General features: G+C 48.9%; 1 gene segment (V, D, J or C); it reads left to right on the forward strand.

The window, feature by feature from the left end:
• The first annotated feature begins 8,793 nt into the window (after nucleotides 1-8,793).
• LOC128772512 (immunoglobulin lambda variable 5-39-like) lies at nucleotides 8,794-9,473 on the forward strand. The segment is given in 2 exon segments: nucleotides 8,794-8,927; nucleotides 9,049-9,473. Coding segments are annotated over 2 exon segments (456 nt in total).
• The last annotated feature ends 7,605 nt before the right edge of the window (nucleotides 9,474-17,078 follow it).

The following is a 17,078-nucleotide window of genomic DNA, read 5'->3' on the forward strand; positions in this document are numbered from 1 at the left end:
GGGAGATGTTGAGTTTGATAAGTTCTTTATAGATTTTGGATATTAACCCTTTATCTGATATGTCATTTGCAAATATCTTCTCCCATTCTGTCGGTTGCCTTTTAGTTTTGTCGATTGTTTCCTTCACCATGCAAAAGCTTTTTATCTTGAAGTCCCAATAGTTCATGTTTGCTTTTATTGCCTCCAGAGACATGTCTAGTAGGAAGTTGCTGTGGCCAAGATCAAAGAGGTTGCTGCCTGTTTTGTCCTGTAGGATTTTGGATTTTTGTTTTGGGTTTTTTTATTACTATAATTTATTGTCAAATTGGCTTACATACACCACCCAGGGCTCATTCCAACAAGTGCCCTCTTCAATATCCTTCACCCATTTTCCCCTCTCCCCCACCCCCATCCACTCTCAATTTGTTCTCTTAAATACAGAGGCAAACCCTCCCTCACTGTAACTATTTTTTCCCCTTCCCTTCTCCCATGGACTTCTGTTAAGTTTCTCAAGATCCACATATGAGTGAAAACATGATATCTGTCCTTCTCTGACTGACTTATTTCACTCAGCATCATACCTTCCAGTTCCATCCATGTTACTGCAAATGGCATGATTTCATTCTTTCTCATTGCCAAGTAGTATTCCATTGTATATATAAACCACATCTTCTTTATCCATTCATCATTTGGTGGACATTTAGGCTCTTTCCCTAATTTGGTTATTGTTGAAATCACAGCTATAAACATTGGAGTACATGTGCTCCTATGACTTAGAACTTCTATATCCCTTGGGTAAATTCCTAGCAGTTCTATTGCTGGGTCATAGGGTAGTTCTATTTTTAATTTTTTGTTTTCGAGAGCAGCTGCAACAGTTTGTATTCCCACCAACAGTTCAAGAGGGTTCCCGTTTCCCCACATCCTCGCCAGCATCTATAGTTTCCTGATTTGTTAATTTTAGCCACTCTCACTGGTGCGAGGTGGTATCTCAGTGTGGCTTTGATTTGTATAACCCTGATGATGACTGATGTTGAGCATCATTTCATGTCCGTTGGCTATCTGGATGTCTTCTTTGGAAAAGTGTCTAATCGTGTCTTCTGCCCATTTTTTTCACTAGATTATTTGTTTTTGGGGTGTGGAGTTTGACAAGTTCTTTATAGGTTTTGGATACTAGCCCTTTATCTGATATGTCATTTGCAAATACCTTTTCCCATTCCATTGGTTGCCTTCGAGTTTTATTGATTGTTTCTTTTGCAGTGCAGAAGCTTTTTATCTTGATGAGGTCCCAATAGTTCATTTTTGCTTTTAATTCCGTTTCCTTTGGAGATGCGTTAAGCAAGAAATTGCTGCGGCTGAGGTAAAAGAGGTTGCTGCCTGCTTTCTCCTCTAGGGTTTTGATGGTTTCCTGTGTCACATTTAGGTCTTTCATCCATTTTGAGTTTATTTTGGTGTATGGTGTAAGAAAGTGGTCTAGTTTCATTCTTCTGCATGTTGCTGTCCAGTTCTCCCAACACCATTGCTAAAAAGACTGTCTTTTTTCCATTGAATATTCTTTCCTGCTATGTCAAAGATTAGTTGGCCATAAATTTGTGGGTCCAATTCTGGGTTCTCTATTCTATTCCATTGATCTATGTGTCTGTTTTTGCACCAATACCATACTGTCTTGATGAGTGTAGCTTTGTAGTAGAGGCTAAAGTCTGGGATTGTGATGCCTCCAGCTTTGGTTTTCTTCTTCAATATTACTTTGGCTATTCAGGATCTTTTGTAGTTCCATTTGAATTTTAGGATTATTCTAGCTTTGAAAAGAATGCTGGTGCAGTTTTTGATTAGGATTGTATTGAATCTGTAGATTGCTTTGGGTAGTATTGACATTTTAACAGTATTTATTTTTCCAATCCATGAGCACGAAATAAATGTTTTTCGATTTCTTTGTGTCTTCTTCAATTTCAATTTTAGGATCTCTTGTAGGGCTGGTTTAGTGGTGATGAATTCCTTCAGCTTTTGTTTGTTTGGGAAGACCTTTATCTCTCCTTCTAGTCTGAATGACAGACTTGCTGGATAAAGGATTCTCAGCTGTATAATTTTTCTGTTCATCACATTGAAGATTTCCTGCCATTCCTTTCTGGCCTGCCAAGGTTCAGTAGATAGATCCGTCCCAAGTCTTATTGGTCTCCCTTTATATGTTAGAGCGTGTTTATCCCTAGCTGCTTTCAGAATTTTGTCTTTATCCTTGTATTTTGCCAGTTTCACTATGATACGTCGTGCAGAAGATCGATTCAAGTTACGTCTGAAGGGAGTTCTCTGTGCCTCTTGGATTTCAATGTCTTTTTCCTTCCCCAGATCAGGGAAGTTCTCAGCTATGTTTTGTTCAAGTACCCCTTCAGCCCCTTTCTCTCTCTCTTCCTCTTCTGGAATTCCTATTATACGGGTATTGTTGTGTTTCATCGCATCACTTAGTTCTCTAATTCTCCCCTCATACTCCTGGATTTTTTTAATCTTTTTCTCAGCTTCCTCTTTTTCCATAATTTTATCTTCTAGCTCACCTATTCTCTCCTCTGTCTCTTCAATCTGGGCTGTGGTCGCCTGCATTTTATTTTGCACCTCATTTATAGCATTTTTTAGCTCCTCATGACTGTTTCTTAGTCCCAAGGTATCTGTAGCAATAGATTCTCTGCTGTCCTCTTTCCTTTTCTCAAGCCCTGCGATTAATTTTATGACTATGATTTTAAATTCATGTTCCGTGATATTGCTTAAATCGTTTTTGATCAATTCGTTAGCTGCCGCTCCTTCCTGGAGTTTCTTTTGAGGAGAATTCTTCCATTTTGTCATTTTGGATAGTCTGTGGGGTGGCACAGAACTGTAGGGCACTTCCCCTGTACAGTCTGGAGTAACTTGTGTTGGTGGGCGGGGCCGCAGTCACACCTGATGTCTGTTCCTAGTCAACCGCTGGCATCACAGTCAGAGTGGTGTGTACCTTATCTTCCCCTCTGCCTGGGGCAGGACTCGCTGTGGAGTGGTGTGGCCCCTGTCTGGGCTACTTGCACACTGCCAGGCTTGCGGTGCTGCTTGTATGGGATCTGGCGTATTAGCCAGGGTGGATCCGCAAGGTGCACCAGGGAGGGAAGGGCAGGCTCAGCTCAGTTTATGTCGGTGGTCCCCTGTGGGAAGGGCCCTGCAGCACCAGGAGGGAAGCAGGCAGACCCGTCCAAGGGATGGATCTACAGAAGCACAGCATTGGGTGTTTGTGCGGTGCATGCAAGTTCAGTGACGGCAACTGGTTCCCTTTGGGAGTTCAGCTTGGGGATGGGAGAGGGAGATGGCACTGGAGAGCGCCCTTGTTCCCCAGGGAGCTGAGCTCTGTCTTCTGGAGCTCAACACCTCTCCCACCCGGTGTCCTTTTGCCCTCCCGCTCCCCGACTAGGGCTGTTGACTTTTATAATTCCAGATGTCAAGTCCCGCTGGCCGTCCGAACTCATGGAATCCGGCCCCTCCGCTTTTGCAAGCCACACTTGGGGGCTCTGCCTTGCCCGGCGCGCTGCCCCCCCTCTGCCCCGGATCCCTCCCACCAGTCCGTGTAATGCGCACCACCTCTCCACCCTTCCTACCCTCTTCCATGGACCACTTGTGTACACTTGACTCTGGAGAGTCCATTCTGCTAGTCTTCTGGTGGTTTTATGGGTTATTTAGCAGATTTGGGTGGAATCTAAGTGATCAGCAGGATACGGTGAGCCCAGCATCCTCCTACGCAGCCAACTTCTCCAAACAGCATGCCTGTATATATAAAATTCTAAAGATTCTACCAAAAAACTGTCAGAACCAAGAAATAAATTCAGTAAAGTCACAGGATACAAAATCAATGTACAGAACTCTGTTGCATTTCTATACACTGATAATGAAGCCGCAGAAAGAGAAATTAAGAAATCAATCCACCTGGCTCTGGTTCTCACTGTGGCTTAGCCTCTGGGTGCTCACAGGCCCTTGGGGAGCCCCAGGTCAGGCCCCACAGCTTTCGCTCCATCCCCTCCTGGGGTGAGATTTCCAGACAAGGGTCAGGTTCAGGGTTCAGGCTGGGGCTGGCCAGCCAGGGGGAGGGGGCTGGTTTGCATGAAGGGTCTCTCCCTCCCCTTGGGCTGCTGGAGGCAATAAGAGAGACTCTGGGAGCCTGGCTGAGGGATATTGAGGACACACTGCTGGGCAGGGGTCTCCACCATGGCCTGGGCTCCTCTCCTACTCACACTGCTGGCTCACTGCACAGGTGGCTGGAGGCTGGGATCGGGGCTGGAGACGAGAGGACTGTGGAACCATGTATGGGCCCTGTCCACTGACCCCTCTCTCTCGTCCCGTGTCTCTCTTCTGACTTGCAGAGTCCTGGGCCCAGTCGGTGGTGACTCAGCCATCTGCAGTGTCCTAGCCTGTGAATAAGACTGTTACCACCTCCTGCACGGAAGCAGCAGCAATGTTGGGGCTGGAGGTGTGTCCTGGTACCAGCAGCTCCCAGGCAGTGTCCCCAACGTTGTCATCTATGGTAGCAGTGCTCGGCCTGCGGGGGTCCCGTCCAGACTCTCAGGCTCCAGGTCAGGGAATGTGGCCTCCCTGAGCTTCTCCAGGCTCAAGCCTGGGGATGAGACTGATTATTACTGCTCAGTGTGGGACCACAGTCTCAAAGCTCACACACTGCTCCAGGCCTGTGGGGAAGGGAGACCCAAACCTGCTGTCCCCTCAGCAATGGACTTCCTGTGAAGCTCACACCCCTTGGCCGACACAGCTGCTTCTTTCTTCGTTTCTTCCAAAAGTGGAGTCTTAGACAAGGCTAGGGAATTTCGTCTAGAAATAGTGTCCTTGTTCTCTCAAATTGTGCCCGGAAACCCAGCCCTACTCTGCAAAACATTGTCTCATTTTCTTCCGTTGGGCAGGATTTACTGCACACCTGGGGTCAGGCTGTCCTGGGAATTGAGTCCCCGTTGGGTCAGACCCCGGCAGGTTTCATGTGTTCCTGATCAGGATAGACGACTGTACAGAGATCCGTCCCTGCACACCCTCTGGTGAACACCAAGTATGTGCCAGGCATGACCCTTGGGCTTAGGCTCGGCGTGAGTGCACTAGGGACAATCTACGTCCTCATGTTGCTGAAAATGTCCTGGGAGAGAAAGAGGACAAAGAAGTATGAATAGCAACACATAAGATGTTTCTGGAGAGTGAACAAGGGTGAGGCAGTGAGGTGGACCTGGAACATTGTGGGGGGGGGGGGCTGACATGAAACCCCCGAATCTGATTTGCTGTGATGATGTCTCAGTGCTGCATAGATGATCAAGGAGCCAAAGGGGACCGTGAGGAGGGGACCAGGAATAGGCTGTTGACTGTGTCCCCATCAGACCCCTCCTCCTCAGGTCAAGGGTCCAGGCTCGGGTCCTGCTGGAAGAGCTGTGCTGAGAGGTGGGTCCCAGGGAGTCACCTCTGTCTTTCTGACAAGGCAGAGCTGCCTCTTTCCAATCCCTTGCCTTGTGGTCCTTGTTGATGGACTCCCCCATTCCCACAAGCAGTAGACAGAAGAAGAATCCAAGGGAGGGCCCGGGGGTCTGACCCTGCTCAGTAATCTGGGGTCAGAGGGAGGAGGAGCGCCCCAGGCTTCCCAAGCCATGGGATGTGGCTGGTCCAGGCTTCTGTCTGCCTGCTATGCCAGCCGCAGGACACATCATTCCTCAGGGGCCAGGTGTCTGGTCACCCTGTCCTCCACTCATGTAAACCCATGAGGGAGGGTCAGGATCTGGGGAGGCTGCTGTAGGGAATGGAAGGGTGAGTGGGGGTGAGAAGGTTGCCGCCTAGTGATGGGCCCTGAGGTGAGGGATCTCCCCCAATATTGAGGAGGGGGCTGTGGAGCTGACAGGAGTCAAGAGGGCCTTCCCTTCCCCCAGGCATGATACTCACATTGTCTTTCACATGCTTTGTCACCTGTAACGGGGCTAGAAAGGGGTGTTGTGGGCACGTGTGTGAACCACACGGGTGAGCCCAGAGCTGTGGACCCAGCACCTGACAGCCATCAGGAGCAGCTCAGTAACGAGGGTCCAGACAACCACGGGCCTCTAACTGGGATGCCAGTTTTGTCACAGAGGACAGGATGTTTTTGGGGTGTGAAGGTATGTGGGATAGAATGGAATAATCCATGTGGTTTTGGCCAGCAATCAGGGACAGAAGTCAGGGCCACCAGGGGGCCAGCCATCAGTGTGCTCGCTAGAGGATACTCACCTGATAGGACCTGGGGCTCATCACCACCCAGGCTGCCTGTGCCCTTAGGTTAGCTCCTCGCTTCTTCCTCTGGCCCATTCCACCTGTGAAATCCCAGGGAATGGGAGCTGGACAGACGTACAGCAAGGGCGTATCTGAGTGCAGCAACTCCACCCACATGGGAATTTCTGGATACAAGGAGACTTTCAGGAGCCCAGTCTCCATAACAGAGCTTTAGAGGTCAGAGTCTGCGTGTCCATCATGACCTGGGCCCCTCTCCTCCTCTCCTCCCTCCCTCCCCACACAGCTGAGAGCCAACCTCATCCAAGGTGGGTGGGAGATGTGCCAGCTCTGCTCCAAACCCTCACTCTCATTCACAGTGGACTCCTGCCCTGCTCAAACTCCTCTGGGTCCCTTCAGAGTGTCTGTGGGCCAGGCAGGGCTGACTCGGCAACTGTCAGTGATCAAGGTCCTAGAATGATGGCCAAGTTCTCTTATACTGGACACAGTAACATTGCTGGCAATGAGGCAGACGCTTGGCTTCAGCAACACCTGAGCCATGTCCTCAAACTTCATTTCAATGGAAGAACAAACATCTAGCCCTCTGAGGTCTCCACAGAGTTTCTGGATGCAGGGCAAGCAGCCTGGCTTCCCTGAACATCCCTGGTCTTCAGCCTGAGGGGGAGGCTGTTTATTTCCGCTCAGCGTGGAAATGCAGCCTTGGAGTTGCACACTGGCTCAGGCCAGTTGGGAAGCGACACCCCAACCCTGACCTCCCAGGCCTCACTCATCACCTGAAGACCATGTCACTGGCCCCAGAAGAGACAAGAGCTGGGTTTCCGCTCACAATCCTGTGGACCACTCAGGATTGGAAGACATAATAACGTGAGGATAAAAGGTCGGATCTGCAGAATTAGCAAGTGCATGGGAAGTATCATTACGGATTTCTTTGGCCTTTGTGACAATATGTACATTCACGTGCTTTCCCAAAGGGGAAACACAGATTTCAGGTTTAAGTAAATGGATACTTATTTTTCCAGGTCTTTCTGTTCCATTTGGAGATGCTGAATTCATGTGTTCAGCTGGTCCATCTCTCTTCCTTCCAGGAGACATGTTCACCAGGGTCACCAGCCCCCACGCTCCCCTGTTTCTTGGGCCTTGGCACATGTTCTGACCTCTGACCCATGGCTATCCCCCTTCTGCAGGGACATCGGTTGGGTCACCTTACAGATCCCACCTTACATACCACAGCTGTGCTCAGACCTCTTTGTCCCGATTCCCCATGCACACCGCACATGCACATGGGCAGTATCCCCGTCTGTATGTCCTTGGGGCACCCTTTGTGTCCTTCCAGGTACCACATGCCGTGTCTGACAACAGGAGACACAGTTGCAGCTCCAGATATACAGTTGACAGAGGTGGCCTTTTGCGATAAATCATAGTCTTCACTGACGTGCTCTGCCCTGAACACCTGCTCTCCTGGGCTGAGGCTGATGGTCAGGAATCCCCGGGAGAGTCTCTATCCCTGTGGACAGCTCATCCCCCAGCCATCTACGGGCTCCACTCAGCGCTTGGTCAGGACACTGATTTTGTGACATAGCCTCAGTGCTGCTCTCACGGAGCTCAAGCCTCATGGGGACAACAGACACAAACCCCCTGTGCTGTCAGGGGTGGGCTGTCACTCCCTCAGTCACTGCAGTGGTACCTCTATCCAGGCTGCACTCTGAAGGAAAGTCTTGTGTCCCAAACCAGGGCCACAGGGGCTGTGATCTCAAGCACAAAGCCTGTCCCTTCTCCTCCTCTCCATCACTCAGATGAGATAGCTTTGACAGAATCTTCGGGGTCCAGGTGGCCTGGGGTACTAGAAATTCATTCATCTCGTCACGGGTTGTTGAATACATAATTGCTCTATACACAACATGATGGACACAAATTGCGGGGACTGTAGCTGTTCCCACTGAGGAGAGTGGTCAGCCCCAAATCCTTTTGCCTTAGAAACTCTGTCTTTTGGTAATTTTATGAGTATTATGGTTCTGAGTGCCTAAGTAGAGACCCCTCAAAGGGTTTCACTGGGCATCATGTTGACCTTTCCTACTTGGAAGATTAGACCCACAATATAAATGAGTGATTTTAGAAAAAGGATATAAACCCCTCTTATACTGAAAACAGAACAAATTCCTGCACAGCAGGACCTTTCTCTTTCCCAGGAGGGTCCTTCTCAGGTTACAGAAACACAGGCATCAGGGAAGCCAGTGGTGGGAAAAGAGAGGTTCGCCCAGAGACCAGCAGGGGGCACTGTGACACCGTGTCTGGGGCTTTCTGCAGGACAGGGGCATCCAGCTGGGCAGTCCTCCACTGACAGAAAGCAAGGACTGGGCCCCTTGCGTCCAGTGGGGCCAGGGCAGGTGTGTCCGGTCAGGACCTGGAGGAGTTCCAGGACCTGGGCCTGTGTGGTCCCCACAGCTGCTGCCTCCAGGCCCACCCAGGGGGAACGCAGTACATCAGGAAGTCTCCGGTCCAAGACCACAGACCCTGTGTGTGCACATGGAGAGGAGGGAGGGGTGGGTCTCATTTGCATGAGCAGCCCCTCCTCTGTGACCCTGTGGACAGGGGATAAGACAGGCCAGGGGCAATCCAGCCCCAGCTCTGTGGCCTAAGAAGGGCGTCTCTGTGTGTCACCATGGCCTGGATCCCCATCCTCCTCGTGCTCCTCTGTCACTGCACAGGTAGGGACAGGATCCAGGGCACCAGGGTGGGCCCGCAGCCAGAGTCAAATCCCTGTGGCTCAGCTCCCTAATCTCATGTACCCTGTCCCTTGTCTTCCTTCTGCTGTGTCTGTGTTTGCAGGTTCCCTGTCCCAGCCTGTTGTGACTCAGCCAGCCTCCCTCTCTGCATCTCTGGGAGCCACAGCCAGACTCACCTGCACCCTGAGCGGGGACATCAGTGTTGGAAGCCACTACATATATTGCTACCAACAGAATCCAGGGAGCCCTCCCCGGTATCTCCTGTACTACGACTCCAGTACACAGTTGGGACCTGGGGTCCCCAGCCACTTCTCTGGGTCCAAAGATGCCTCGGCCAATGCAGGGCTTCTGCTCATCTCTGGGCTGCAGCCTGAGGACGAGGCTGACTATTACTGTGCAATCTGGCACAGTAGTGCTGGTCACAGTGACACGAACTCATGGGGAAGTGGGACAAATATCTCAGCCTGCTCACATCCCTGCACTCTGACTCTCTTCCAGTTGAAAATAACTTGAATGCACACTCACTGTCTTTGGAAGTAGCTTCTAGGTCACAATACCCTTCCTCATCTCAGTGTCCTATTCAACCTCTTTGTACTGTCAGGAAAACAAACAAGCCAACAAACAAAGAGGCAATAAAGAAACCCACGACAATGCAGACATTTTGTCTGGTGGTTAAAGTGTAAAGCTCAGAGAGTGTTGAGCTGGCCCTTTTTCTCTTTACAAAGGCACATCCACTGTCTTAGTTTTCTAGTCAGAGTCTGGACCATCGCAGCAGGTGGACAGTCCTCCAGAATGTGGACTCTGTTCCTCCAGGGATTGGGGCAGAGGCTCCCTTCCCTCCAAGCTCCTGTGCTCAGAGCTGGCTGAATAGCTGTGTGTTCCAGGTAGGATGTACTAAATAAGATTGGTGCCCAGGGAAGACTCACAACAGAAGAAATAGCAGGCACAGAGCTGGCTGGGCAACCAGGCCAGCTACTTGCCCCTTAAATTGTGACGTTGGGGGAGGGGGGTTAGCCAGGGGAGAAACTTTAGTTGTCAGCAAACCTCTCAGTGGTGCTTGTGAAGGCAACATGCAGGGCTCCATCATTGCTACAAAATGCTGAGTCTGCTCTTGGGAAGGTGGGAAGTAGATCCCACAGATGTGAATTTACCAAAGCGGACACCATCAGGCACTTTGGGTACCCCTGTGGTTGGTTTCCTGAATTCCCGGCCCTGACTCTGTCCTCCTCTCTTCTCCTGTGACATCAGGGCTCATCAGTGATCCAAGCAGCAGGGAGGCTGTGGGGCGACAGGGCAGGATGTCCCCTATCTGTGCACAAAGAAGTCCAGTCCTATGTCTCTCCAGAAAGAAGTTCTTCCATTTGTGACAACATGGACGAACCTGCCAGATATTACCCTAGGAGAAATAAGCCCTACAGAGAAAGAAAAAATGCTATATGATCTCATTTATATGTGGATTCTATAGGAAAAATAATTTTAAACATTACTGTCAAGTTTTACTGATGATGATAAGTTAGAATAGGGTACCACATACCAGGACAAGAAGGATATTTGTATTAGTACAGCTTCTTACATATAATTTGATTTTGAACTGATAATTTATACTGATGAGAATAAACACAAGATTTATTATTTTAATAACTCTGTATTGTGCAATTCAGAGATACTGAGTATACTCACAATGTTTGTAACCACCACAACTGTCCATTTGCAGAGCTTTTTCATCATCCCGAGCACCCAACAGGGGAATGGGTAATCTGGAATGGCAGAGGAGCCAGGCCCCAGGAACCCATGCCAATGCAGGAAGCAGCAGAGGGCAGAGGGCAGCTCCCATGGGGGCTCTTGGCAGATGTAGCCTGACGCGGCTGAGAGAGTCTTTAGGCTGGGCTTCTTCCCCCAGATTGACCATGTGGATGCATGCTGACCACCACGGCATGCGTACCAACGTGTCCCATTGCAAGGTGTCCAAGAATACCAGCTTTCTCTCCCAGAGTGTGTCAGGAACACCAGTGAGAACCTTAGGATCTCGATTGGGTCACCTGCTGTATGATTCATGCATATGCCTATCTGAATCCCCTCCAAACTCCGTGTCACTTCTCCTCTAGGAACCTTGCAAAGGCCCTGTTTTCAGTGTACTTGCTCCCTGGTGGTCAAGGGGAACTTGCATTACCTTCTGGTCTTTGTATTCTGTGGCATCTATCTATGTGTGGCTTTCTAGGCCAGTTTCATACTGTTTGTATTCCTAGAACTTTGTTATAAATTTAAGCAGGAAGTATGGTGCCTCCAGATATTTATTCTTCTTTCTCAAGAAAGCTTGGGCAATTTTAGGTCTTTTTCTGCCTCTATACAAAAGTCAGGACTTTTTTTTCTATTTCTGTGAAAAATATCATAGGAATTTTCATAGGAAGCCTTGAATCTACAGATTGTTTTGGGTAGTATGGACATTTTAAGGTTACTTTTGTTGTGGAAAACACTGGATATCGGAATTCTGGATGAAATACATAATACACACAGCTTCCATTATCTGCAATAGTCACAGATAAGATTCAGATTATTCTGTGACTTGTCATGTGCTTCAGCATTTTGTAGTGACAGATGTGAATTGATAACTTTTCTCTTAAGTTTTAGGTCTTCTTCTTCATCTTGAAATCTGATGCATATAATTACACATTAACCACTGTCTCAAGAATAAATTTGGCTAATAGAATGGGATTTAATATGAATCTTTTTTGACATTTATTTATTTTTGAGGGGATGCAGAGAGAGAGGGAAACAGAGGAACAGAAGCAGGCTTGGCATTGATAGCAGAAAGTCCGATGCAGGGCTTGAACTCAGGGACTGTGAGATCACGACCTGAGCTGAAATCGAAAGTCAGATGGTTAACGGACTGAGACACCCAGGTGCCCCGAATTTACTATAAATCTTTACGTCTGATGTGAGTTAAGTCTCTGAACACAGTTGATAGCAAAGAAAGCAATGGTGGTATACGTATCACGAAACAATCTACTAACCATTCAGAAATGAGCATTGGATCACATTCTTATTCCACAGTGGGATGAAGTCCAATTTTGTGGCTTTTCTTTCACCTATTACTCCAGAAACTGTATGTTTTTCCATTTCCGCGGCCACCCTTTTGGTTCTTTCTGCTGCAGAGCGACTACACAAGGCAAGGGTATTTTATAATGCCTCGGGATGATCACACAATGTTTTCAGACAGTGCCATTTTCCTTCTGATTCTTTTTTTCCCTGATGTTTGGAGAAATCTCATAATTTAATGGTGATATGATTACCTTCCCCTCAAAACCAGCAGTTACATTGTTGCTACTTCAGATAATAGATGGCTTCCAAGAGCAAATGAGGATGCCTTCCACAGCCTGGGGTGCCTCTGGTGTAGACTCCCCCACCTCTGGTCTTCTGCCCCATGGCTATCAGGAGACAGGGACTAGGACTGAGTCAGAAGAGACCCTGTTTGTTCATACCCAGCGCGGGCTTTGAAATTTCCAGTGGACTCACTCCTGGAGGACTGACCACTAAGTTTCTCCAAAGAGACAAGAGGCCATTACACTGGGGAGGGCAGAAAATATTCCCAGGGATGGGGTACATGTGGAATGAACTAGAAGCATGGCTAGGATATGAGAAGCAGATGCATGCCCTCAGTCTGCCTTTCCAGGGAAGAAACTTGGGACTGAGGCCACCAGGGACATGGAGGAGATGACTCGGGGCAAGATGTCACCCTGTCACTCAGTGTCCCAGGCTCCCTGCAGTCATTGATTCTGTGTAGTCCCAATATATGCCTCTTTCAAGGTCTCCCCCAAGGGACATAAGGGTGACCAAGGGGCAGTAAAAGAGAGGAAGTTAATTTGCATGAAGCACCTCTCCTCCTCATAGGTCTGCAGGCATGAAAAGGCCCAGAGGAGACCCCAACCCAACCCAAGAACCTGAGGAGGCAAGACCTGTGAGGATCCCCACCATGGCCTGGATGGTGCTTCTTCTCAGGTTCCTTGCTTATGGCTCAGGTCAGGGGAAGAGACCCTGCTTTCTTGGAGGGCACATAAAATCAAGGTTTCAGGGTGACCCTTGCCTCTCATAATAACACATGTGCCTGCTTTTGGTTTTAGGAACCAATTCTCATACTGTGGTTATCCAAGAGCCATCACAGTCAGTGTCTGCAGGAGGCATGGTGACACTCACCTGTGACTTTAGCTCTGGGTCAGTATCTATCAGTAACTTCCCTGGCTGGTAACAACAGACTCCAGGCAGGGGTGCCCACCCCCTTATCTACCATAAACAATCACCTGTCTCAGGTCCTTGATCACTTCTCCAGGTCCATCTCCAGGAACAAAGCCGTCCTCACCATCACAGGGGCCAGCTTGAGGATGAGGCAGATTAGCACTGTATGCTGTCTCCGGGTAGTGGCATTCCACAGTGATCTCAATCTATGGAGAAGTGCAAGCAGGGCTCAGAATGTCTCAGCCCTGAGCAGCAGGGGAGCAAGCGAGGGGGAGGATGGTCAACACCACCATGGGAAGGGAGGCTCCCTAGCCTGATTCTGCTGTGCAGTGGTTCATCCCGATGTGCCCATCCCATCTCTCCCAGTGTGTGTCCATCTCACCAGTGTGACCCCAAGACTGGGCTTCCTTTCCACATCTGCACATATAATGAAGGGGAGGGGGCTCAGCACCTAAATATATCAACAAATGGTCAGAGTCAGCAACCTCAGCAACCTGCTCCCTGTGAGATGCTTATTCAAATGACATTAAGAGCCATGTTGTCATTCACTAATCTGCTGATGGAGACCAACTGAATAAGTTATGCAGGCCCAGCCGTCAGTCAGGCAAATACTGTAACACCCACATCCTTCCTATGGGGGACAGAAGGCGTCGCTGCAGCCCTGGTTGTCTGTGATGTTTCCAGGCCTCTCAACATGTCACACCGTGGTCTCAGTTTGACACGGGGACAACAGACCCATCATCTGCCCTCCATCTTCTCTCCCACCTGACTTCCCCTGTGTCAGTCAAGGCATTCCTGTCTCTGTGGTCATCACCCTCTAGCCACCTAACTCTCTGGACCATCCCTCCCTCTCCCACAGCTTGGGGTCCATTCAGTTACCTCCCTCTGTTCCACTTGGGGACACAACCCATTTTACCCTTCCTGTTTTCTCTGCTGTCATCTTCCTCCAACCATTCCCCGGGGTTGCCTTCTATTTCTCCTTGCCCCAAAATCTGTCTTAGACTTCCTGCAGAACTAAATCTCTAATGAGCAGCACTGACCAGGAGAAGCCCAGCTGGAATGAAAAGACTCCCAGCACAGGGATGGGAGGTTGCAGGATGGCCCCGCAGTGGTCCTACTGGACTCCCGGGCCCTGCTCTGTCCCCATACCCTCAGCAGCCTCATCAGAGTGTGTGGAGTCCTTTTTGCCATGCTCCAGAAAGGCACAGATTTCCATAATCTATGTGTCCTCCTCTGTGAAGGTTTGTGACCGCTCAGGAAGTTCCTGTTCACACTCATCACCCAGAGTCAGCCTGCACCCTAGAAGCCCCCTGCGGGGGCAGATCCCCTGCTCTCTGTTCCCTGCATCTTGTCATCAGCTCCACCGGGATTCCTAGACTGTCCTGGGTCAAGATTGCTCCTGTCCTTCCCACAATAGCCCCGCCCAAGGAAGAACCCGGTTCAGGGAGAGTGCACCAGGACTCCACCTCCATCTTTCTCTGAAGGGTCTGTCTCACGTGGTGGAAGCACAAACATCAGGGACGCAGGTAAAGGAGAGCATTGGGAGCAGTGGGAAAGAACAAGAAAGTGGGAAAGAATGAGACATTTGCCCGGAAAGCAGCAGGGGCTGCTGTGTGATCATGTCTAAGGGTTTCTGCAGGACGGGGGATCCAGCTGCCAGCCCTGCACTGACAGGAGGCCCCAGGTCTGGGCCCCCTTGTTTCCTGTGGGGATATGGCAGGTGTGTCCAATCAGGACCTGGAGGACCTGGAGGACCTGTATTGATTGTATCAATCTATACAGAAAAAGCATTTTACACAATTCAAAACCTATTAAGGACAAAGAGCGAGAATGAATGAATGAATGAATGAATGAATGAATGAATGAATGAAAAGGCAACGTTTCTCAGAGAATGAAAGTAGAGGAGCACATCCTCAGCTTGATAACGAAAATGATGAAACACCACAACTTACACACACTGAAGTGAAGCACTGAAAACTTTCCCCCCAGGGTAGCAACCAAGGTCATCATGTCCAGTCTCAATACTGCTGTTGGCCATGGGACTGGATGTGCCTGACCAAACCATAAGGCAAGTCAAACAATGAGAGGCATACAGACTAAGGAGAACAAGAGGCAATTGTCCCTGATTTCAGGCCAGAGGATGATATAGGGGAAAAATGCAAAGGGAGCTATGAATTGTGTGTAAATATATGAATTGAAAGGGTAGGGGCGCCTGGGTGGCTCAGTCGGTTGAGCGCTGACTTCGGCTCAGGTCATGATCTCGCAGTCTGTGAGTTCGAGCCCCGCATCGGGCCCCTGTGCTGACAGCTCAGAGCCCGGAGCCTGTTTCAGATTCTGTGTCTCCCTCTCTCTGACCCTCCCCCATTCATGCTCTGTCTCTCTCTGTCTCAAAAATAAATAAACGTTAAAAAAAAAACTTTAAAAAAAAAAAAAGAAAGGGTAATAAGCAATTTCGGGAAGGTGGAGGAACACAAGATCAATATAGAAAGATCATTTAGTTGCGTATATACAAGCAGTAACCTTGTGAAAAACAATGTAAAAATCACACTTCAAACCACTCCATGATGAAATATTTGGGTGAATATGTAACAAAACATGTACAGGTCATGGATGCTGAAATCTCGACAATGCTGGGAAATGTAATCAAAGTGGATCTAAAACTGTGGAGGGATATGTTGTGTTCAAGGAATAGAAGAGTCAATATAGTAAAGATGACAATTCTTCCCAACTTGTCGAGAAGTGTAATTCAATTCCTATCGCAACAAGACAGAGTGATATGGATGGAAGGTAGACACAGTGGCCAATGTGACAGAACAGAAAATTCAGAACCAAACTCACAAAAGCATGGATAAGAAATACTTATGGATACTTATGGATAAGAAAACCTTATTGACAAGGTTGCAGAAGGCTTTCAGAGGAGGAAGGATGGCCTTTGACCAAATGTCCACAGAACCACTGGATATCCATCGAGAGAAATGAATCTCACCGAAAACTCTGACTTCATAAAAAAATTCACTAAAAGGCTTATTGACATACTGTAAAGTATACAGTTGAAAACATAAAAATGGAAAAAGTCGTCAGGCTCTAGGGTTTGTATAAACATGTTTAGATAAGACCTCATTAGCACAAGCCATAAAAAAACTGATACATTGGACTTCATCAAAGATAAATTCATTGTTTTCCCTTTCCTTGATAAATCACTTAGCCAATAAATGAGCGAAAAAATCACAGATTAAAACAAAACCCAATTTATTGGACACTCGTTGGCATCCATCGTTACAGTGCATAGGAGCTGAAAAACATTCCCAAGGTTTACAGATGCTACCTCGCACACCAGTGCAGGGATATGAAGTCTGCAGCATCTTCTGCCAGATGTCAACAACTTACCACTAACGGGAGGTAATGTTTGCATCTCACAGAGACCAGGACTCCTTCTGAGCGTGCAAAACACTGCAGTCATCACGGGCAGTATTATAGGATCACGTTGGCCATGATTCAGCTCAAGGATGTGTGAACAAAAGGAGCTGAGGAAGCCAGCTGGGCTCTCAGGGCTGTTGGACACAGTGAGGTATGTGCCTGTCAGCCAAGAGGGGGCGCTGTGGGAGTACCCTGTGGTGTCTTCACAACTGCTCAGAGCCTGAGCCTGGGGACTGGGCTCTGGGCTCCCTGATGGGAAGTCAGCATGTGTGTCCCTTCTGGTGTGGCAAGTTCCCCCGGGGCAGGGACCTGTGAGTTGTGCATGCAGTGCGTCCTCCCAGGGGTCTCCCCAGTGGTGAAGCCAACCTCCATCATCCCCAGGGTGTGTCCGTCAGCTGGGCTGAAGCACCAGGGTTCAGAGAGGGGCTGGGCAGTCACTAGATGGACTTCATTTCCATGGACAGCTCCTCCTGTGGCAGAGGGTGG

Source organism: Panthera pardus, unplaced genomic scaffold (assembly GCF_024362965.1).
Source record: "Panthera pardus isolate Hobbes unplaced genomic scaffold, ASM2436296v1 HiC_scaffold_231, whole genome shotgun sequence".
Taxonomy (NCBI): domain Eukaryota; kingdom Metazoa; phylum Chordata; class Mammalia; order Carnivora; family Felidae; genus Panthera; species Panthera pardus.